The following is a 19,199-nucleotide window of genomic DNA, read 5'->3' on the forward strand; positions in this document are numbered from 1 at the left end:
AAACAACCTAGAGCAAATGCACACAGGAGTCTGATGGGACCCTCCTGGCCATGACCATCCATCAGCACAATTATACTTTTGGTGGGATAATTGCACATAAAGATCCTTTCCCCAGTGTTATGCTTCACTTCCTGAAACATAACTCAGTTTAAGAAAGTCATTTTCATTTCCTGCATTAATTGTGTTTTATGAGCTATCAAAGGAAAAATCAAGGTTATAAGGGATACCATAGCCTAAAAGTCAAGTGCAAATACTCAACACAACAACTGTACTGAGGCATTTACACACCATATTTTTCCAGATGTGGGGTACATCTATGTTCCTTCTCAGTTGCACAACTATGGCAGAACTCACCCATCCTCCAGCTATGTCATATTACAGTCTGATATCCAGCCATACAACAGCCTCAAGTGTTGACTTTTCTCCAAGATAAACTCGGACAAAAGCCAGGTGGGTGTCGATGCAGTCTAAGTTAAACACTCAACGTATAGGTTGAAGAGACATAGACAAAAATGTGCCTGTCACCATAGACATGGCAAAAGCTGCTGCTATGGGGACATAGGTAGGACTGTGCCTGGCAATAGAGAGGTCTTGCTTTGTCTTAGAGGCAGGTTGCATTGCTTACTTCTTAGTCAAGCATAGGGATTGAACTAATTGTATTTCCCAAGCCATGGGATTGCCACAGTTGACATGGCATGCATCCACTGACCTTTGAGCTGTTCTTTGTTGTGTGTACATTTGAACTCATGTTTGCATATATGTTTTTCAGATGGGTCCAGTAAAATAAAAGATTCGACTGGTTTGCAAATACCTCTTTGCATAAATGTGCAGCTTATTTTTTTTTTTTTTTTTTTTTTTTCAGCACCTACATGTGACCTTGAGATGAAAGCCGTGATTTTACCTTCCTGTATACATGGGTAGACATATGATTGACCACATTTCTCTGTATGCATATCTAGTCAGATACTAGATACAATCTTCCTGAGGCTCCTCTTAAAAAATAGTGGAGACTTCCACTTATTTCTGGAGATTTTCCCTGCTATTTTAAACTCAGCAGGTCACCAAGTAGGTCCAAAGCTCCATTGTTATCAGCATGTCCACTGAAATGTTTCTTTCTTTCAGGAGGAAAAAAACCAGCCCAGCTCTCCGCTCTCCATATCCCTTACATCTGCTGCTCAGCTGGAAACGCTGTTAAAAGGCCATTAAAAGCTTAAGGTAACAGACCTCGCAGGCTACGAGAGCCAGAGAGCAATTTGCTATGTGCGTTGGGAGCATCAGCCCCATGCACTTCCTCCGGCGGACAGACAGCCGCTCCGACCGGAGCCGGGAGCAGCGCTGCCCTCCGCCTGCGGGACTCCCTGCGTCCGGCGCTGGGCGGCAGAGCCGCCTCCCGGGCGCTCCCGGCTGCTGCAACGCGACCGGGGAAGGAGGGAAGGAAGGAGGGAGAGCGCCGGGCCCCCGGCACGGAGCTGCCTGCAGGTGCGGCGCGTCTCGGAGGAGAGCACTTAACGATGGCTCAGCAGAAGAAAGTCCATGTCTTGGCTTCGCTTGATGGGAAAGGTCAAGTTGGTGAAAAAAGCTCGTGCAAGGGAGCTGGCGGTCTCTGAGACAGCCTCCTATGTAAGAGCTAAAAGAAGTCTGCCAAGGAAGATCACTTAGTGACCGTGTGCAGCAGCTCCGTAGCAATAAGCAGTGAAGAAAGCATGCCCTAGTTTTGGTATGTTTCAGGCAATTTTACATGCATGTGATAAGAATTTCACCAGCTATGTGTTTTCCTGCCACACGCAGCATATTTTAAATTCCTTTGGCATCTTGTAATATGCTGTCTCTGTTTAGTGTAATAACTATACTGCTTTTAAACTTCAACCTTTATATGCTGTTCTTGGGAATCGGTGGTGAAGTGTTAATTCTTTCGCATGTATTTAAGCTACTAAAATAATTATGCCTGGCAGTACGAACTGTCAAAGCCATAGAATCAAGTTTCTCATCCCAGGGAGACAGCACCCATTAACCAGGTATGAAGGGTAGCACATAGTCATAGTTCACTGAAAACGTAATTTCGTTTTGCTAGTAATGGGAGTGCTGATACTTTGATACTGCAATGGAGTTTTAAGCACCATGCTTGTTATTTCAACTAGAAACTTTAATGTAATTATGCATTTTGACTTTACTAAGCAGAAAGGGATTAGTATGCATGGTTTTCTTATGTATATCATGGGGAGTAAGACAGAGATCTCCAAGTGATTCTGTAAGATCCTCAAGCCATTCAAACAAATGGCAGGTGGTAATTTTAAAGACAAATTACCCAGAAAAGCTTTTATTGTTGATCGCTTGTTATAAGATCTGCCATTTGCTAGTAATTGTACATTCAGATGAAACTGACCTTTTATGAGAGCAAAGTGGTAATATAAATGAAATGAATATATTCTTTATTGCAGTAATATAAAAAGAATGGCCTGAGCTTTTAACATAGTGCTTGACCTCTCTGGTGTCTGAACACCACCTAATCTCAGGAGTATTTCACAATAGCATATGATAAAATCAGTGCTAATAGAACATTAGAATGGTTTAACATATTAACACTTAGAAGCATATAAAATATTAGAGCTTTAGGTATGCTTTTTGATTATAAATCAGACTGTTGACAGAAAGAAAAAAAAAAGATTAGAGTACAACACACTGAAATTCATAGTCACACTAATTATTGAAGCATTGCTGTTTCTGTTTTAAACTCCTTTTTCCAAAATACTCTACAATAAAATCAGATCAGGAGACTCCAGATGCTGAGATTTAAAATTCTCAGTCAGAATCAATTATTTATAAGCACTAAAAACATGCTATTTCTCCTTGAAGGCCCTGAGCATACAAGGAGTACTTCTAGGTTAAGATGCATGTATATAGGTTGCATTCTCTTTAATGAAACCAGTCACATACATACCAATAAATATGTGCAAAAGTGACAGTACAGCCAGGTCTTAGAAAAGCTATACTTCCTCCTATGTAAAAGCACTCATTCATGTGCACCAATGCACTTAAAACCAGAGAATGAGGGAGGCTATGAGGGAGAGTGAAGAGCCTCTCTCTGCAGGAATCACAAAAGTAGATGATACTTCTGAAACAGGGCTAAAACAAGGAAAGCACACAGATTACACCAAGTTGCACGTTCATCTTCATTTCACCATTGAATTTGGGAATGGACTGATCTCTTATGGCCCAATTCAGATGTCACAAGTTGGCACCAATTATGTTATTGATTTCAGTAATGGTATTCCTATTCTATACCGGTGAGACGCTACACAAGGTGTCTGCAAATTCCCATTTGTCTTCTGCTCTACAGGTACTTTGCAGAATACTCAGCAACATCAGCAGAGAAACAGTAAAAGAGAACATTAACTAAGAAATGCTGTGATACAGACATGGTTGGGAGAATTTCACACTGTTGTTCTCTTAATGTATCATTACACGTTAGAGCTATCTAAAGCAAAGCAAAACATTCATTACTTGGGACATCTGACATGAAATAATAGCCCAATTGTATAAATGACTACTGAGTTTATTTTCATTACTTGTATTATCACTTTAAAGCTACAAGCAACTGCATTATGTTTGCTAGTTTTCTTCAGTCAACACCTCTGTATTATGCCAGTATGAAACCCATTCATCAAAGCACAATTTCAAGTGACTCCTGACCTTCAAACCTCTGAAATGAAGGGTTTGCTTCTGCTTTCACTTCAGTTGCTTTCCCGACAGTGTCTCTGCATTGCCAGAATCTCACTTTGTTCATCATCTGCACAGGAGAACAAAGCTCTCTAATTTCTTAAGGAGTATTTAGTATTCGGCATCTTACAGTTTGACATTTTACCAGAGTGTTTCTTTAAATACAGTATTATTTGACATCTATTCCTAAAACAGAAACAAACCTTTGTAACATGCTCTTCACCTTTCTAGCATGTATTTTACATTTTTTAATGCATCATTGCCTAAACACTATTTTTAGGTAAACATAGGCATAAAAGTAAAAACCTTTGCTAAAAACAATGTTCTGCTGAACATGGAAGGCCACAGTTTGGACACATCCATTACTCTGAAATAGCCAGACATTCTCTCAGAACAGTTTGAGCCAAGGACACTCTCCACCTCTATCTACCTTTGTTGGTTTAGATTCCTGGCTTCCTATAAGATACTTGGAGTCATTGAAATCATGCCTAAATTTCAAGTATTACTAACAAATACATGCAGTGGCTTTTCACTTCTGTATCAACTTTTTAAGTGACAGCTTTTCCTACAGCAAAACACTTTTGTGAAGCCATCAGGAACTCCACTCAGAGCCCCTAAATGTCAGATCACAGTTGCATAAGTATGACAGTTCAGCTCTTCTCTAAGTGCAGGACACTCCACAGCAGCACGGATTACACAAGGACAGCCACTGCCTCTCACCCTCTAACCAGTGCTGGTTTTGCACAGGACCAAGTCCTCTCCCCCAGCATTCCCAGGCAAAGTGCTTTTATGGAGGACTCACTTTGATGACTTAAGCTGTAAGCCAGCTTCTCCGAAAACAAATTGTACTCAGGGCAAGCCCCAGCACCAGTCGTTGCCTCTGAGGTAAGGCATTAGGTGCAGCAAGGCTTATAACAAACAGCCACTACACCTCTCCTTCGAAAAATTTAGCACTGTTGTGAAAGCATAGGGGATGGCCATAATCACAGCATTCCCATCTTCAACACATGCTTCATTAAATAATAATAATAATAATAATAATAATAATAATAATAATAATAATTAAAAAAAAGCTTCAGGAAATTCTTGCCTTATGGCTTTAAAATCCATATCTTAAATCTTCTCCATTCAGAACTTAACAGTGAGTGCCCATACTTCACAAAGAACTATCAAATGAGTCTTGGTGCGCAGCTCCTCCCAGCAGAGGGGCAGCTCTGTTCCTGCAGTCTCCCATCCAAGCAGACTGTAGAGCTCTGTGCATGAGTGCACTACAACACCACTCACTTTGTCGACCTCCAACAGCCCTGGCCAGAAAGGAGCTTTTAAGCAAATGGGAAATGGAAATATATGAATACTGCTAAAGCAAAACACATTAACCATGCTGCGTGCTACTATTTTCCAACATATTATCGAGATGCAAAATCTTTTGAAAACATATTTGTTCAGAAATATGAATGTAATGAAGCACTTTAAACACTTTAAAGCATGAGGCATTTGAGAGACCATGCTTGTTTCATAGCTGTAACAAATTTCTTCCTTAATTATACCAGGATGGTGGAAAGGAACAGAATGAAAACAGTTATTCTGAAATCCGTGTGTTGGTTGCTTTAATTAAACATTTTCAACATTGTGCCCGGTTGCACATTGGTGGCTCCCACGTTAGCAAGAGCCTATGCTGCAGTGTTGTGGCACAGCCTCTCAGCACATCCCAAAAACAGCACTCTGAAATACACCTGGACCTTCCAACAGCCCAAAGAGCAACACATGAACTGCTCATAGGTCAGTACACCAACCAGCAACAAGGCCACAAAGAAAACAATTTGAGAGTTATTTTTTTCCGAGCCTCCCACTGTATCTGTGTGAACCACAGACTTCTTAACTGAAAAGTATTTGTTACTTCTAAACCTCAAGGGGAAGCTGAGGAGCAGTTTGGGATGTAACTGAGTCTTTCCATACCGATACATGTTTAAAGAAAGTTGCCGACCAGGAGAAGCCTCTAAAACTGAACAGCAACTTTGTACTCTACATTCAGAGAATATATAAGCTGAAAGCAACAAGTGTCGGCTCAAAGTTACCCGAACATGGAAATTCAGTGGATTTCATTACTATTTTTAAAGGGGACAGGGTATATCTTGCCACTGTCCCAAGACAGATGGAGGTACAATAAGGAAAGAGAAAGAATGACTGCGTAGCAAAAGGGTCTATGGCCACAGGGGGAATTTCAGAAAAAAAATGATTGTATGTGACAGATGAGAAACTTAAGGGGGGATTTTAAAGCAGAGTACAGAAGGACCAACAGTGATAGGGAGGGCCAAAGGAGCCTGTGGGACAGTTATAGGCACAGCCCTGTGTCCTTCTGTCTCATCCTAATGCATATCAGTGGTTCAGACCCACTGTGCTGAGCAGAGATGAGCTCAGCATTGGTGCACTGGCAGCGTGGAGCAGCCTTCCCAGCACTTCTGTGAGCTACACTCTCATTGTCCTGAAATTCTCCACATTCATCATTCCTCCCCTGAAAAGTGCTAAATGCTGTGCAGTGGGGAACTGTGGCTTTATTTCACCTCCAGAAAAATCTCCTGCTTCCAACTTTACAAGGAAGTGAGCAAACCGAGGGGCTCCTCATTCACTGCACAGACAGCAGAAGCTCACAGCAAAGCGGCAGCAGGAAAGCAGAAATCTGTCTTCAGGGCTCGAGCAGCCCAATTTGAGCAGCTCACGCTCACGCCTTTCCCCATATTATTTCTCTCTTTCTTCCACGCTCTGTGATTGCTAAGCAATTATCCGCCCGGGACACGTTTTTATTCATTCACTCTCAAAGATGCGATACGGATAAGGTTGCAGGGAAAAGCTGGAAAATAAAATCACCGCCAAAGCCAACCCCAGCCCTTGCGCAGGCAGACGGAGGGATAACCTGTTGTGGGCACGTTTCGGCGGCAGGCAGAGCCAAGCGCCGGGCTGCCGGGGGGCGGCGGCGCGGGGCTGCTCGCGCGAGTCCCTCCCAGCAACTGCTGCAGCTTCTCTCTTTTGGGGAGACGGCGGAGCGCCCCAAGGGGCCGTGCCCGGCCCGGGCGATTCTACACCCTTTCTCTCCTCCCCCCTCCACCCTTCCCGACCCCGCGGGCAGAGAGCAAAGTTATCTCCCCCAGCGCACTGCGAGAGCCCCTGCGGAACAGCTCTCAGCATCCAGCAACCCGCATGCAACTCTGAAGAAGTTTCTGCAGGCGAACAAAACCACCTCTGAGGCATTGCCCGCGCCCTCTTATGATATTTTTAATTTTTGTGTTTCTTTTTCTTTCTCGTCCCAGTCCCTTAGCTTTTTTTTTTTTTTTTTTTTTTTTTTTTTTTTTTTTTTCAGCCTTTATGTATTCCTTTATCACCACACATACCGCCGATCACCGGGTACCACCAGCCGGCCGACAGAGCCGCTCCGCGCCGCGCACGCGAGCGCGCAGCCCAAATCCCGCAGCCGCGGGCGGTGCGCACCGCCGCTCACCCGCGCCGCGCCCCGCGCCGTACCTGCGATCTCCTGGTAGGGCACGCTGGCTAGGCTGAAGCCTTTGGCGCTGTACGCCTGCCGCACCTCTCCGCAGCTCCGCGCTTTGCTCTCAGTCCCCGCGGTCGCGGGCAGCGGTAGCAGCAGCAGCAGCAGCCCCGCCATGGCCCAGTGCGCAGCCCCCCTCGCAGCCGGCATGGCGCGGCGCGCAAGTCCCGCGCTTCCGCTCCGCGCCGCCGCCGTGCTCCCCGACTGCGGGGGCGGCGGGCCGGGAGCCCCCCGACCGCCCAAGCAAACTTTTGAGAGGCGGGGGGGAGGTGGGCGCGCACACGCACACATGCGCGCACAGCAGGAGAGGGAGAGCGGCAGCCTCGTCCCCGCGCCTCCTCGGCAAAACGCTATCGTCCCCCAGCAGAAAAAAAAATAATAATAATACTAATTTTAAAAAAAAGAAAAAAAAAAAAAAAAAAAAAAAAAAAGGAGAATCTGTCTCTAGGTTGTGGAGATTGAGAAGGCTGCCTGCAGAGCGCAGGGTGAGTGGCGGCGCGATCCGCCGCGGAGCTGTGCCCGCCGCCGCTGCGAGGCTGGAGGTGGTGGAGGCAGTAGGCGGCGTGGGGATGGACTGGACAGCGGCTCTGTGCGTGCGCGTGTGTGTGTGTGTGTGTGCATGCGTGTGGTGCGAGTGCCTGTATTGACGGGAGCCGGGGAAACCTCCGCTCCGCACAGCGCCGGAGCGGGCTCCCGGAGCAGGCAGGGAGCAATCCTGGAGGCAGCTACAGCCAGGGAGACACACACGCACACACATCGCACGCACACACACACATACCGAAACGTGCTACACATTGCATAGCTGAAATACGGGAGAGGGAAGGAAATCCTGGCGTGGATCGCTGTCTGCTGGAGGAAGGAAGGAAGGAAAACCACCCACAGCTGTGAAAACTTCCTCTTCATCCAAGATCCAGGCACTCCAAGCCCCTAAATTACAAAGAGCCCGCTAGTGAGAAGTCAAAAAAGATACTCGTCGGCAGTTTTGCTCTCCGTAATGTCAAGTTTGGAGTGGGGCCCATAAACACTTTCATTTTCATTAATTATTATCTGTTGTTCACATAAATGCTAGAGCTGAAGAGTCAGAGCGAGGAGGAGCCCATCATCCATAAGAGAAAGAGGGAAGCATGTTCCTGTGTGGAAGATAAAGAGGGATGAGAAGAAGGAAAAGCAGGCAGTCCTTGACCCAGGTAATTTGTGCCACCCTAGGAGAGGAGAACAGAGGACAAAGCCATAAATTCTCTCCTGCAAATGAGCATCTGCGGAGAACTGATTGAGGGAAGCAAAGAAAACTCCTTCAAGGTGAATTCAGCCTCTACTCGGGGAGAAAGAAAAATATTCCATTCTGAAGAGCTTGATAGTAAAATCTGAAGTTAGAGTTTGAAAGGATTTATTGCAGTGCTTTTTATGAGTACTGTAGAGATGTGTGGTATTTTGTCAGAAGTATACAGACAGAGATGTTAGGCCTAGGATGAAGCAAAGCAGGACCAACAGCAAAGATAAGAGACCACAAGCACTCAAGAACACTTATCAGTGAGGAGCCACATAGCAATGCCATGCTGGTATCAGAATTCAAGATGCTTTCAAATTAGACCAAACTTTCAGGTACCAATACAGTGTCACAGTAAATGCAGTGTTAGTCTTGGGTCTAGGCCAGTGAGATGAGGGAGGAAGGTAAATGTCTGGGGAGGAGGAGGTTGATGAGAGACTTCTTTTCTTTATTCCACACCATGAACCTGTTCAATCTCCATGGACTTGTTAGTTTTAAAAGTTTAGTTATCTCACAGTCCTTGCTAGTACTCCTGAGGGGAAATTTTTTTGTGAATGGGAACTGTAATGGTATCATCTGGCCTCACCTAGTGGAGGGCAGGATGGAAGTCTTTGCTTTAGCAGTCCCAAAATAGAGAACTCAATGTGTTACCTGCCCACTACATATAATAAGCTGTTTGTAGTTACACCATATAAATCTAAAATTAGGCAAGGTCCATACATTTACTATGTGGAGAAAATTTGGCAGATCTTAAGATACAAACTATTCATCCCAAGATAGGATGAGAAGGGTATTACATGTATCTCATTTCTTCTGGATTTCTTTGTGGCCACAGCAGAGAGTTAGTTTACCACATATCAAGCATGACAGACTCCCCCACAATCCAAACTTCTTCAGTGTTTCTTCAACCCACAGGAAAATTATTTGACACAAACTCAAAGATGCAAATGAGAAAAAACAGAGCAAGCTGGTTTTAAGCTGGTTTTAAGTGCAGAAATCATGGTAAAAGAGCAAAAGACATCTTGTGATTAACACAGGAGCACATCTAACTTACTTTCCAGAAAGTTATAAATTTGTTTAAAAAAAAAAAGTGGTTCTTATTCATCCCTCCATTTTTTTTGCAAATACCAATTGAGTTCATACCTCAGATAGTGTGACAAGAATTTACATAAGGCAACGATGTTATAACATTTATATTATGGGGAAAATTGCTGTGGGAAACTCAGACTCGTGTCCTCCCTTTGAATACTGCCTCTGACATCAATGACTGAGGCTTCCGGCAGCATCACAGTCCTACAAGGTAAAGGAATACTTGCTCTCCCAAGAGCTCTAATTGGATCTCACATTTAAACACAGATATTTTTACCACTTCAACAAATCTCCTACTCATCACATGGGAGAATCATTGTGTGTTCTCAGTACATATGTAATTAATTTTGTACAAAGTGGAAGAGCTCCAAAGAACGTCCAGGTCAGAATGTTTTCTAAGCCAGTGGCTTTAGAAATCCCTTAGAAACATAACACCTCTTGTCAAGCATGATAGGCACAAAACAAAATATCTCAATTTCAAGGCCTAGAATAATAGGGTATTTGATATGGTCTCACAATATCCATCCATTTTCAGATGTCCTAGACTATAAAAAACACATAACTAGTGTGTTTCATGATTGATGAAAAAAGTCTTCAATTTGTTATTTAAGAAAGAGTAGCAAGTGAGTATTTGTTGCTGAATTAGAAACTATTTAATATACATATAAAATGTTGAACAAAGTCTGGCTTCCTCCTTCTTGACATGGTGATTAATACCTTCCCAGTTAAAGTGACCTCCAGCTGAGAAGAGCTTGAGTCTGAGTTGTTATGTACTGGTAAGTGTTTGGGCCTCTAAACTGTTTGTTAAAAGCTTATCTTTTCCAATAAATTTTGGGAAGAAATTCATTCAATTCTTTTGCGTAAGCACCAAAGAGAAGCCTTTTGTTTTACTTAAATGGAACGTTTGAATCATCAGGGAATTCTTTTGCTTCTCTTCCGCTTTTGTGGAAAGAAATAAAACATTTAAATATATATATATATGTATTTAAATATTATGCTTGCTTGGCAAACAGACTGGGTTACCCTCTTGGATAACCACTTCCACCAAACACATTCAATGTAGCTACATAGATCTCAACTTGAATGAAGACTTTGCAGTGCATCTACTGATCAAGTTTACAATGATTATAGCTTTTATCCCTGCTCCTTGCCTCAAGTTATTCTAAATAGGAGTTAATTAATATTAAGTTCCACTGATTGTTTTTTGCAAATTCTTTTCCTACATTTGTGCCCAAAATGTGGAAGACAAATGATTTTTGACCTTTGTTTCCAACTACTTGTGTAACAAATGGATTAAAAATAATTATTCATGCCACATCATAATAAAAATGTCAATGCAAAGTGGAGCAGCAGCCAGCATTAATTCCACCAGCAACGGAATGCCCCACGTTGCTGAGACAGTTTTATGTTGTGCAGAAAAGGAGCTGTGGAACCTTTAAACAATAAGGACAAAACCAAACACTGAATCTCTATGTCATCTGCAAAGCAGTCATCATCTTGAGCTCCAAACAATTAAAGGACATGGTGGAAAAGCGTGATTATAAATGTAAAAAAAAGATAGTGTATAGTGCATAGGAGTGAAAATGAGATTGTAATGGGAAGTTTTGTGCATTTTTTTTTCATGTTTTTTGACTTATTTCAGTTGGTAAACATGATAAATGACGTAACTTTGAAAGATACACTGATTTATTTTCAGGTGTTATCAAAAAACTCTCATTGATGTCTCGGGTATAAAGGGGACCATATAGACAAAAGCATTTTTCATCTGACTTGACAATAAAGCTTTGGGAAATGTCAAAATGTTTTATAAGTCAAATTCACAAAAAAGAAGCTGACTCCTAGATTCACCGTTAAATCTATGTGCTCCTTGTATTTGCAGCTTTCACATAACAGACTTCTAGCAAGAAGGTTTCACAGGCTGAGGCAATAATCAGTGAGATTCTTAGATGTCCAATACAATTATTGCTGCTGGAGTGACTCTTATATTTCTGTTGATTTCTACATGAGGAAGACTTCTGTGGAATTAGCCCCTGTTTGCACGAAAAGGCCTTGAAGAATTTCAGAAGCTGTCGTTCTCTGTGTGGGAGTGGCAAGATCCTACCTTCACTGAAGAGGAGATCCAGCTCCACACAAATTTCCGATGTACTACTTAGAATACAGAGCATACCCTGGATATTGAGAGTCAGGTCACCTCCACTCCAAGATGTATCTACATGTATCCTGGGGGGAAATCTGAACATGTTACTTTTTCACTAAAACTATGTGTACAAATACAAACTATTTATGTGAAGAGAACGTTCTTACTCTAGGTCTTCAGTGTTTACTCCAGGTGGACATGGTTATTTTAAAAGCCCATGAAAACTTAATTTCATAGTGTTGAGGCAACACTGTGATTGAAATTGAGCTATGAATTTGTCCCAATAAAACTCTCAAAGGCCAATTCAATGATGGTATGCATGACAGCATGAAAATGTCCTTTGTACCTGTTTTTTTTCATGATGTGTCTGAAGCCTTCATGGAAAATTTTTATCCACACATAACAAACTGATCTTCTTTTTTACTCTACACTAGAAAGGAGAGCCTTTTTTTTTTTTTTTTTCCCCTACTGTATGATATTTTCTGCAAAATTAATGCAAAGCCCAATTCTTTCCAAAAAAATAAGCTCTAGAGGCACAGGTGTGAAGAAGTCATCTTGCTCTTGAAGTTGCACTCAAAAAATAGAATTGTCAACACAGCTGCTAGATAAGTCCTCATAGAAAAGGTTTTCAGAAACACAGCCAAGAAAACAGATCTGCTAAATATACAAAATAATGAAATACAACTAACTTTCTTTCCTCTGTATTTTTTAGAGACAGAAGGTAAAAAAAAATGATCTAAGATTCCATATGCTCAGTTATGCATAGTATAGGAGGATTAGGCTGCCATAAAAAACGTTTATAAGTGGTAATCAGTGATATCATATTAATTATAAGCAGTAGTGGTTGCTCTTGAAATCTGCATGCTGTGCTATTTTGGGAAAATAGCAGCATTTTATTTTAGCTGTTCATTTTATGAAACCTTTTGTGGACAAATTCTAGAAGTTTATGACTATATTATAAATATCGTAGAAACTGAATGGGTAACTGGAAATGCCTGGGCTTTGAAGCAATGGTACTCAAATGCTGGACAGAACCATTGCTCCTTTTAGGTGATGACTACAGAAAATGATTCAGAGTTGTTGGTCATAATAATGTATATTTGTGTGTATATATGTTTACTTACATACCTTTTTTTTCCCCCAGGTTGTGTCACTTAATCTTCCCATTTTCATTACAAATAATGGACCATATGCCATTCTCTATTAAATAAAATGCCTACAGTTCATTTATCTTTAAAAAATTCCAGTTGCAAAAAGGGAAGATTTAAATGTTTTTTTAAAATCATAACTTATCTTTACAATAAAAGAGCAAAACCATCAGTGCACAAATACAGACAAACTCTGTTATTACGCTCAATTTCACCCAAGTCCAAAACATTTTTAAAGCTTGAATAAGTGTTGGCAAAGTTCCAAACTGAAGCATTTATATATCTCTGCAGGTCCTAAACTGACCATGGAATGCTTCTTTTTTGCTCTTACAATGCTTTTCTCCTATGCGGCCGGATTCCAGCTCAGATAGATTTTGACTGGATCTTTCAGTAGTAAAAGCCGCATTTTTCAGAAATAAAAAGATACACAAAATCAGGTTTATTCTCAAATGCGTACTTTTATAAATATGTTCCTCTTCAACTAATCCATCGATAAGATGCAACATCTGTTCTGATTCTTAACTGTACAAGAAGATTACATTGAAGATTCCCAAAAATGTATATTTTTATCCTTGTTTTCTTGCACCATCTTATTATCATTAGAAAGTAACTATTAAAAATTAAAAGTACTTTATATGCAAGTCAAAGAAAGCTAGTAATTTCCAAATAACACTCAGACTATAGATTAGTATATGTATTTTCTCCTAACATTATTTGTTTTCAAACGGATGCATATACCAGAAAAAAAAAAAAATACAGGGAATGCTTTAGCAGTACTGAACAGAGTTGAAAACATTCAGTATGCTATAGATTATTATCAGAAAGTCTAACTTATTCAGATAATAGACCAGAGAAATGCAAAAGCCGAAAGGTTTCCATTTATGACAATTTGCATTCATATCCTACCAATTTCCACAGTCATATTTTTCTTTCTGTTCAGCTGAAAGTTGAGGCAATGTTATGTAATAGACAGAACACGGACATTATTTCCGGTAGAAAAGTACAGGCTGATATATGCATTAAAGCTGTGAATGTAAGGTTTATAGTTTTTAAATTACAATTTCCGAGCAATGTGTTTAAAAGTATGTGATATGTTCTCTGAAAAAGATCAAAGGGCTTAATATATTTTGTAAATTACAGCTATAATGATTCCATTTGCAAAAGATGTAATTTGCTGGTCTATTTTCATAATGAATGGGAGCCTAACGAATCACAAAACCTTATACATTCAGCAAAAATACAGGCCATCTTAAACTTCAATTGGAATATGCATTATGATAATACTTGAGATTTTATTGGAGACTAGGTTTCCTTTTCATTTCTTGTCATGCTCACCTTGCCAGCTTTTTCTGATTATTTTATCTTTCTTTACAGAAGCAAGATATCTTTTAGGAATGTCAGTGAATGGAGTGAAGGAGGAGGATGCTGTGGTGCATTCATTCCTGTACACACAAATGTGCACAGAAAAGAAAGGCCACGTTCTTGGGTAAAGGTAGAGAAGAGACCATTTGTGAGGATTAAAGAAAAAGACACTTCGGGTGGAGTTCTATCATGTCGTTTTCTTTGCACTAGTAAAAGAAAGATGTGAGCATTTCCTTGACTTGGAGTGGACATAGGGATAATGAACAGATAATGATTGTATAGAATATAATACATATTTCCGTGGGTTTGCAGAGAGAATAGACAAGGTAAAGACAATGGAAAAGAAATAGGCTGAGAATGACTGAATATACAGACTCAGGAACAACCTGAGCAACCAGCTTCAGAAATATCACAGATTTTCTCTATAATTCTATCCTTTTCTATTCTTTGCATTAACACCTGCATTGGGCCACTGTCAGAGAAGAAGAAGCCTGCTTGGTCTGCCCTTTGCCAAAAGTCCTTTGTAGTTTCCTCTGCAGCAACAACAAAATTGTGAGCCTTAAAAATATATCGGTTCCAAGGCAGATAAAACATAATACACAAACTGTGGGAATCCAGAATATAAAGGTGTGTGTGTGAATTGTTCCCAGGTGATAATGTATGACCGTATGAATCCACGGGCATGTAGCTTCACCTGGCAGGTGGTCGGATGCTTTTGGAAGGCCATTTGTCTAATATGACAAGCTGTAGATAATTGAAAAAGAACATTTCTGTTAGTTGGTAATGTCTTCAGATGACTTCTTTGCAAAAACAAGCTTATGCTCTGTCTCCCATAGAACAGAGAAGGTAAATGAGTCAATTTCAGCCTCAAGTATTTGAAGATGAGTTTCTCTGTGTAGAATATCAAGTCAAATATCAATTCCTTAAGAAGAAACAGAAGAAATATAAAAGACATTTTTCCACGTTATCTGTGGTTCCAATGGAAGTTTAGTATGCAAAGACCTTTACACATATAGGAGGTCAATTTTAAACCAATTCCTACTGTTCTGTTCTCAACTTGGAATTCACTACAGCTGTTTTCAGTCTCAGTGAGACCAGATGACTTTCTGAGGTCTCCTCTAGCCTAAATCTTTCTACAATTTTATGACATCAATGTTATATGCTGATTTTTGGGCGCAAAATAGAGTCATGCTGAGAGAAAAAGTATGATCTCCAAAAAATTTGGAGCTGAGTTCCATCTCTCTGTAGACTCTTTGGACAGATCAATATAGGAGTCATGAGCATATCTCAGTAGGCAGCAACTAGTCCTTTCTTACCACTTTTCAAAACAAAACAGCAACTCTGGCTTGAGAGGACAGAAAATTGGACGTGCTTCTTTGAGGCTGAGCAGAATAGCAGCTCTGTGATGCCCAGATCTAAAATGCAATTTCCTGGATTCTTTCTTTCTGGGACATAAGAAGGAACCATTAGTGCATTCCCTTTCTATGTCACTTTAATTAGAATATTCTTCTGTCTAGACAAAATGTCCTCCTGTTCCTTGTTTTCAAGCTAAAACATATAAATCCTATTAAAACAAATATTTACAAAATCTACATCTGATAAAGCTCACAATTCTTTGAGTACCTTTGAAAACCTCAGAAACCATACATATCTTATAAATAATTTAAGTGAACCTGATTATCCTGCACACAGAATACTATGCAGGTCTACTTGGAGATCTGGTTTCCCTTTCTCCCAGGAAAGAGCTATGAAGTTTTTCCTATACCATGTATTATCCCATACCATTTAAAAATACCAGGTATTTTTAAATACAAAGCTTAAAAAACACGGCTACTCTTGCAAAAATATGAGTTAAAAAATAGTAACAAAAAAAGCACAACATAATTCTGATTGGGGTAGAACTATGGCAATTGATTTCTTCACTGATGCTGTCTCACCTTGTTTCTTACCAGATGCATAGAGATTGATATGTTTAAAAGGATACACTAGGTGTTGTATAGCCAGTCTAGTCATGTACAGTAGATTGCATTTAGACACACGTAGTCTACCCACGTGCAGAGTCCCCCTGTCTGGATTTCAGGTTAGATTAAGTGGAGTCTCATGACTCTAGCTGTTGAAGAATTCTAGATAAATAGCCAAAAAATCAACTCAGATCATTGACAACATGCAAATACATATTACGAAAAAATAGATCGTAACATTAAAAAACCCTGATATTTATAAGATAATGTTCCTTAGATATATACCAGAATAGAATAAAATATGAGAACAAATAAGTGAAGGCAAAAAAAAAAAAAAAAAAAGAAAGAAAAAATAAGGATTCCTGCTATTGCTGGAGTTTGCACATTCCTTTTCCTAAGAAATACATACATTAGACTTTGGTTTTGGTAGGGTGGGACAGTTGTATCCTGAATATTGAGTGTTGCAGACCAAGAGCTTCACAGAGCCCTCAAAGCCCTATTTGTCTGTGTCATAGTGATTATTTGCTATGTATTTACTCAAAGATTTTATCTTAAAGGTTTTAGCTTAAAAATTCATACAGTCTTGTCAGAGTTTGGGGCAGAGGTTTGCTGCTTTGTGTCTGTAATCTACAAGTTCGAACACCGCTAAGCCTCACACATATTGGAAAAATGCAAGAATTGAGCACGAAGATGCAAAACAGAAGAGACTCAATAATTTAAGTCTTAACGCAGGGGTCATGTAAGGCACACGCAAACAGTTAGCTGAAGTGCACATTTCCATACTCCATATACAATTCTTGCATCACATGATCATCTCATTTTTGTTGGTTTCTAATGAAGCTACACTGGCATTTTGAAATGCAGTATGATTACTGGAGTGAAAGAGAGCAGTATGAATACTGTACAGTATATATTTTCTGCTGTGGTGGGAAGAAAAGATTTCACTCACTGCCTCCTTTGTCATCTTGAATTCATCCCTTTAATGCCTTTGCTGAGCTTCTAGAAATATGTTTATACGCTCACATAAAAATGCTAGATCATCTGAATCTGAAAGCTACATCTTATTTCATATTCTCCACAGTTCACATGGAAATAAAACTAATAAGATGAGAAAGAAATCTGATTCCCACATTCACAGATAGTTTAGTTAGATATAACATTAAAATAGGATATTGTTTAAAGTCAATTAATAACAAGATATTGAACTGCAAGCAGGCATATAAGTGTTTTTAAAGAAGTCATACTCATCCAAGAATTTTATGCTCAGGTTGTTAGCTTAAATTTATCAATGACAAGTTGTTTTTGTAAGAGAGTTACTATCATGAATTTATGGGACACTATACTTATTTATCATATTTTTGTACTGTTTAATCAAAAAATCAAGGAGAAAGTATTGGATCTTTTCCCTGACTATCAAAAGCAATAGTGCCATGTCTTTTTTGAAAGGAGATTTGAATGATAAGCTTATTTCTTTAAAATGATGGTGTAGGTTTAGAGTTTGCAAACATATATTCTATATAATACGTACAGACTTTGGATTATGACCTCTCTTCTTACAGAGAAAGATTTATTACTAAATTTATGGCTAATAAAGATGTGCTCTTTTTCTTTCTCTGCGAATCCTTGACAACTCTATGCAACGACTGCAAAAAGAAACAAGCTATAGCTGAAAAAAATCTCATTTGTAATCTTTAATGCTTCTTTGGTTTGTTTGGTTTTGTTTTTTGTTTTTTTTTTTACTCAAAAAATGAATCTGAGGTGAAAAGAAAAGGTTGGTCTTTAGTGATAATTGAAGGGAACTAGATTGTGGATCTATGAAAAGATTGCATGCTATAACATTCAAAATAACAATCTATTAATTGGAACAATCTATTAATTAGTTAAATGAAAATATTTGATTACTTCTTGTAAATACTTCATTTGGTAACATGAAAGGTTAATTTACACTAAGTAATAACAAGGAATGATGCAAATTTCAAATTAGTGTGCATGAATGATTTGTCTGCCTGAAAATTACCATAAGCAACAGGAGAAATAGAAAAAATATCTAAATACATCAAACACATGAAAGTAAGTTGTAAGGATATACGAAAGCAGTGCTTTTGGTGTTTGTTTTTTCTTTCTGTTTTGCTTTGAGTTTTTCTGGGCAGTATTTACTAATAGTTGTCCACTCAGTCTTGCCAGACTGTTAGAAGTAAAGAAGAGACAGTCTGAAGCCTCGATTGGTTATAAACACCAGATTTTATCAATAGGCTTTAAATTCTCATCTATATTTCTTCAGTGCATCTGCAATTTCATCATAGGATTTATATTCAATAATGTTATTACTAAGCTTCTATATTTACTGCAGATTTAATTAGAAGTAATGGGTGTTAATGAGAATTTCTCACTGTAAATATATTCCAAATGTAAGGTAGCCTGCAGTAGGGGTGGGTGAATTTATGCACGTATGTTTAGCTGCAGGTGAGATATTCTGAATCTAACAAACCTTTAGTGAAGTATTAGCTCCTGATATTTACTTCCTAAAGGGAACCAGAATATTTAAGCTTAAGAAGGGAAGATGATGTTCAAAAATTCTCTAAATAAAATAGAAAGACAATGATCTCAGTTTACATGACTGTTAACAAAACACTAGTGACTTATTCAATGACCCCAAATATTTCTGCTTTACCTTGTCTGTTTAGTCACTAAATACATCTTGATCTCCAAATGGGCAAATCTAGAATGTTCATAATTGTAACTGCTGAGAAAATCTAGGCACTTCCTGCTAAGAGTTCTCTCAGAATATTAAGCTGAAATCTGTTTCAACCATTTAAAATCCTCAATATCTTTTATCCCATTTTCTAATTTGGGAATGAAAATACTGCATGTACTACATATGGAAATGAGATTTCTCCCATGGGCTACCATTCATCATAATAGTGTTTTCTCTTTTCTCATTTTCTTATGTACATTATTTTGTGAATACTCTGCCGTA

The 19,199-nt window shown here is 39.4% G+C and overlaps 2 protein-coding genes across 2 annotated transcripts in view; one reads left to right on the forward strand and one right to left on the reverse strand.

The window, feature by feature from the left end:
* Nucleotides 1-7,375, reverse strand: part of GPC6 (glypican 6) — a 731,757-nt gene extending 724,382 nt beyond the window's left edge. The window contains exon 1 of the mRNA XM_052664785.1: nucleotides 7,234-7,375. Coding sequence (XP_052520745.1) covers nucleotides 7,234-7,375 — 142 coding nt within the window. The remainder of the gene's footprint in view (nucleotides 1-7,233) is intronic.
* ABCC4 (ATP binding cassette subfamily C member 4) overlaps nucleotides 1-19,199 on the forward strand; it is a 1,253,378-nt gene that overhangs the window by 1,127,211 nt on the left and 106,968 nt on the right. The gene's annotated exons all lie outside the window — the stretch shown is intronic.

The sequence above is a fragment of the Tympanuchus pallidicinctus genome, unplaced genomic scaffold, assembly GCF_026119805.1.
Source record: "Tympanuchus pallidicinctus isolate F22 unplaced genomic scaffold, pur_lepc_1.0 scaffold6, whole genome shotgun sequence".
Lineage (NCBI taxonomy): Eukaryota > Metazoa > Chordata > Aves > Galliformes > Phasianidae > Tympanuchus > Tympanuchus pallidicinctus.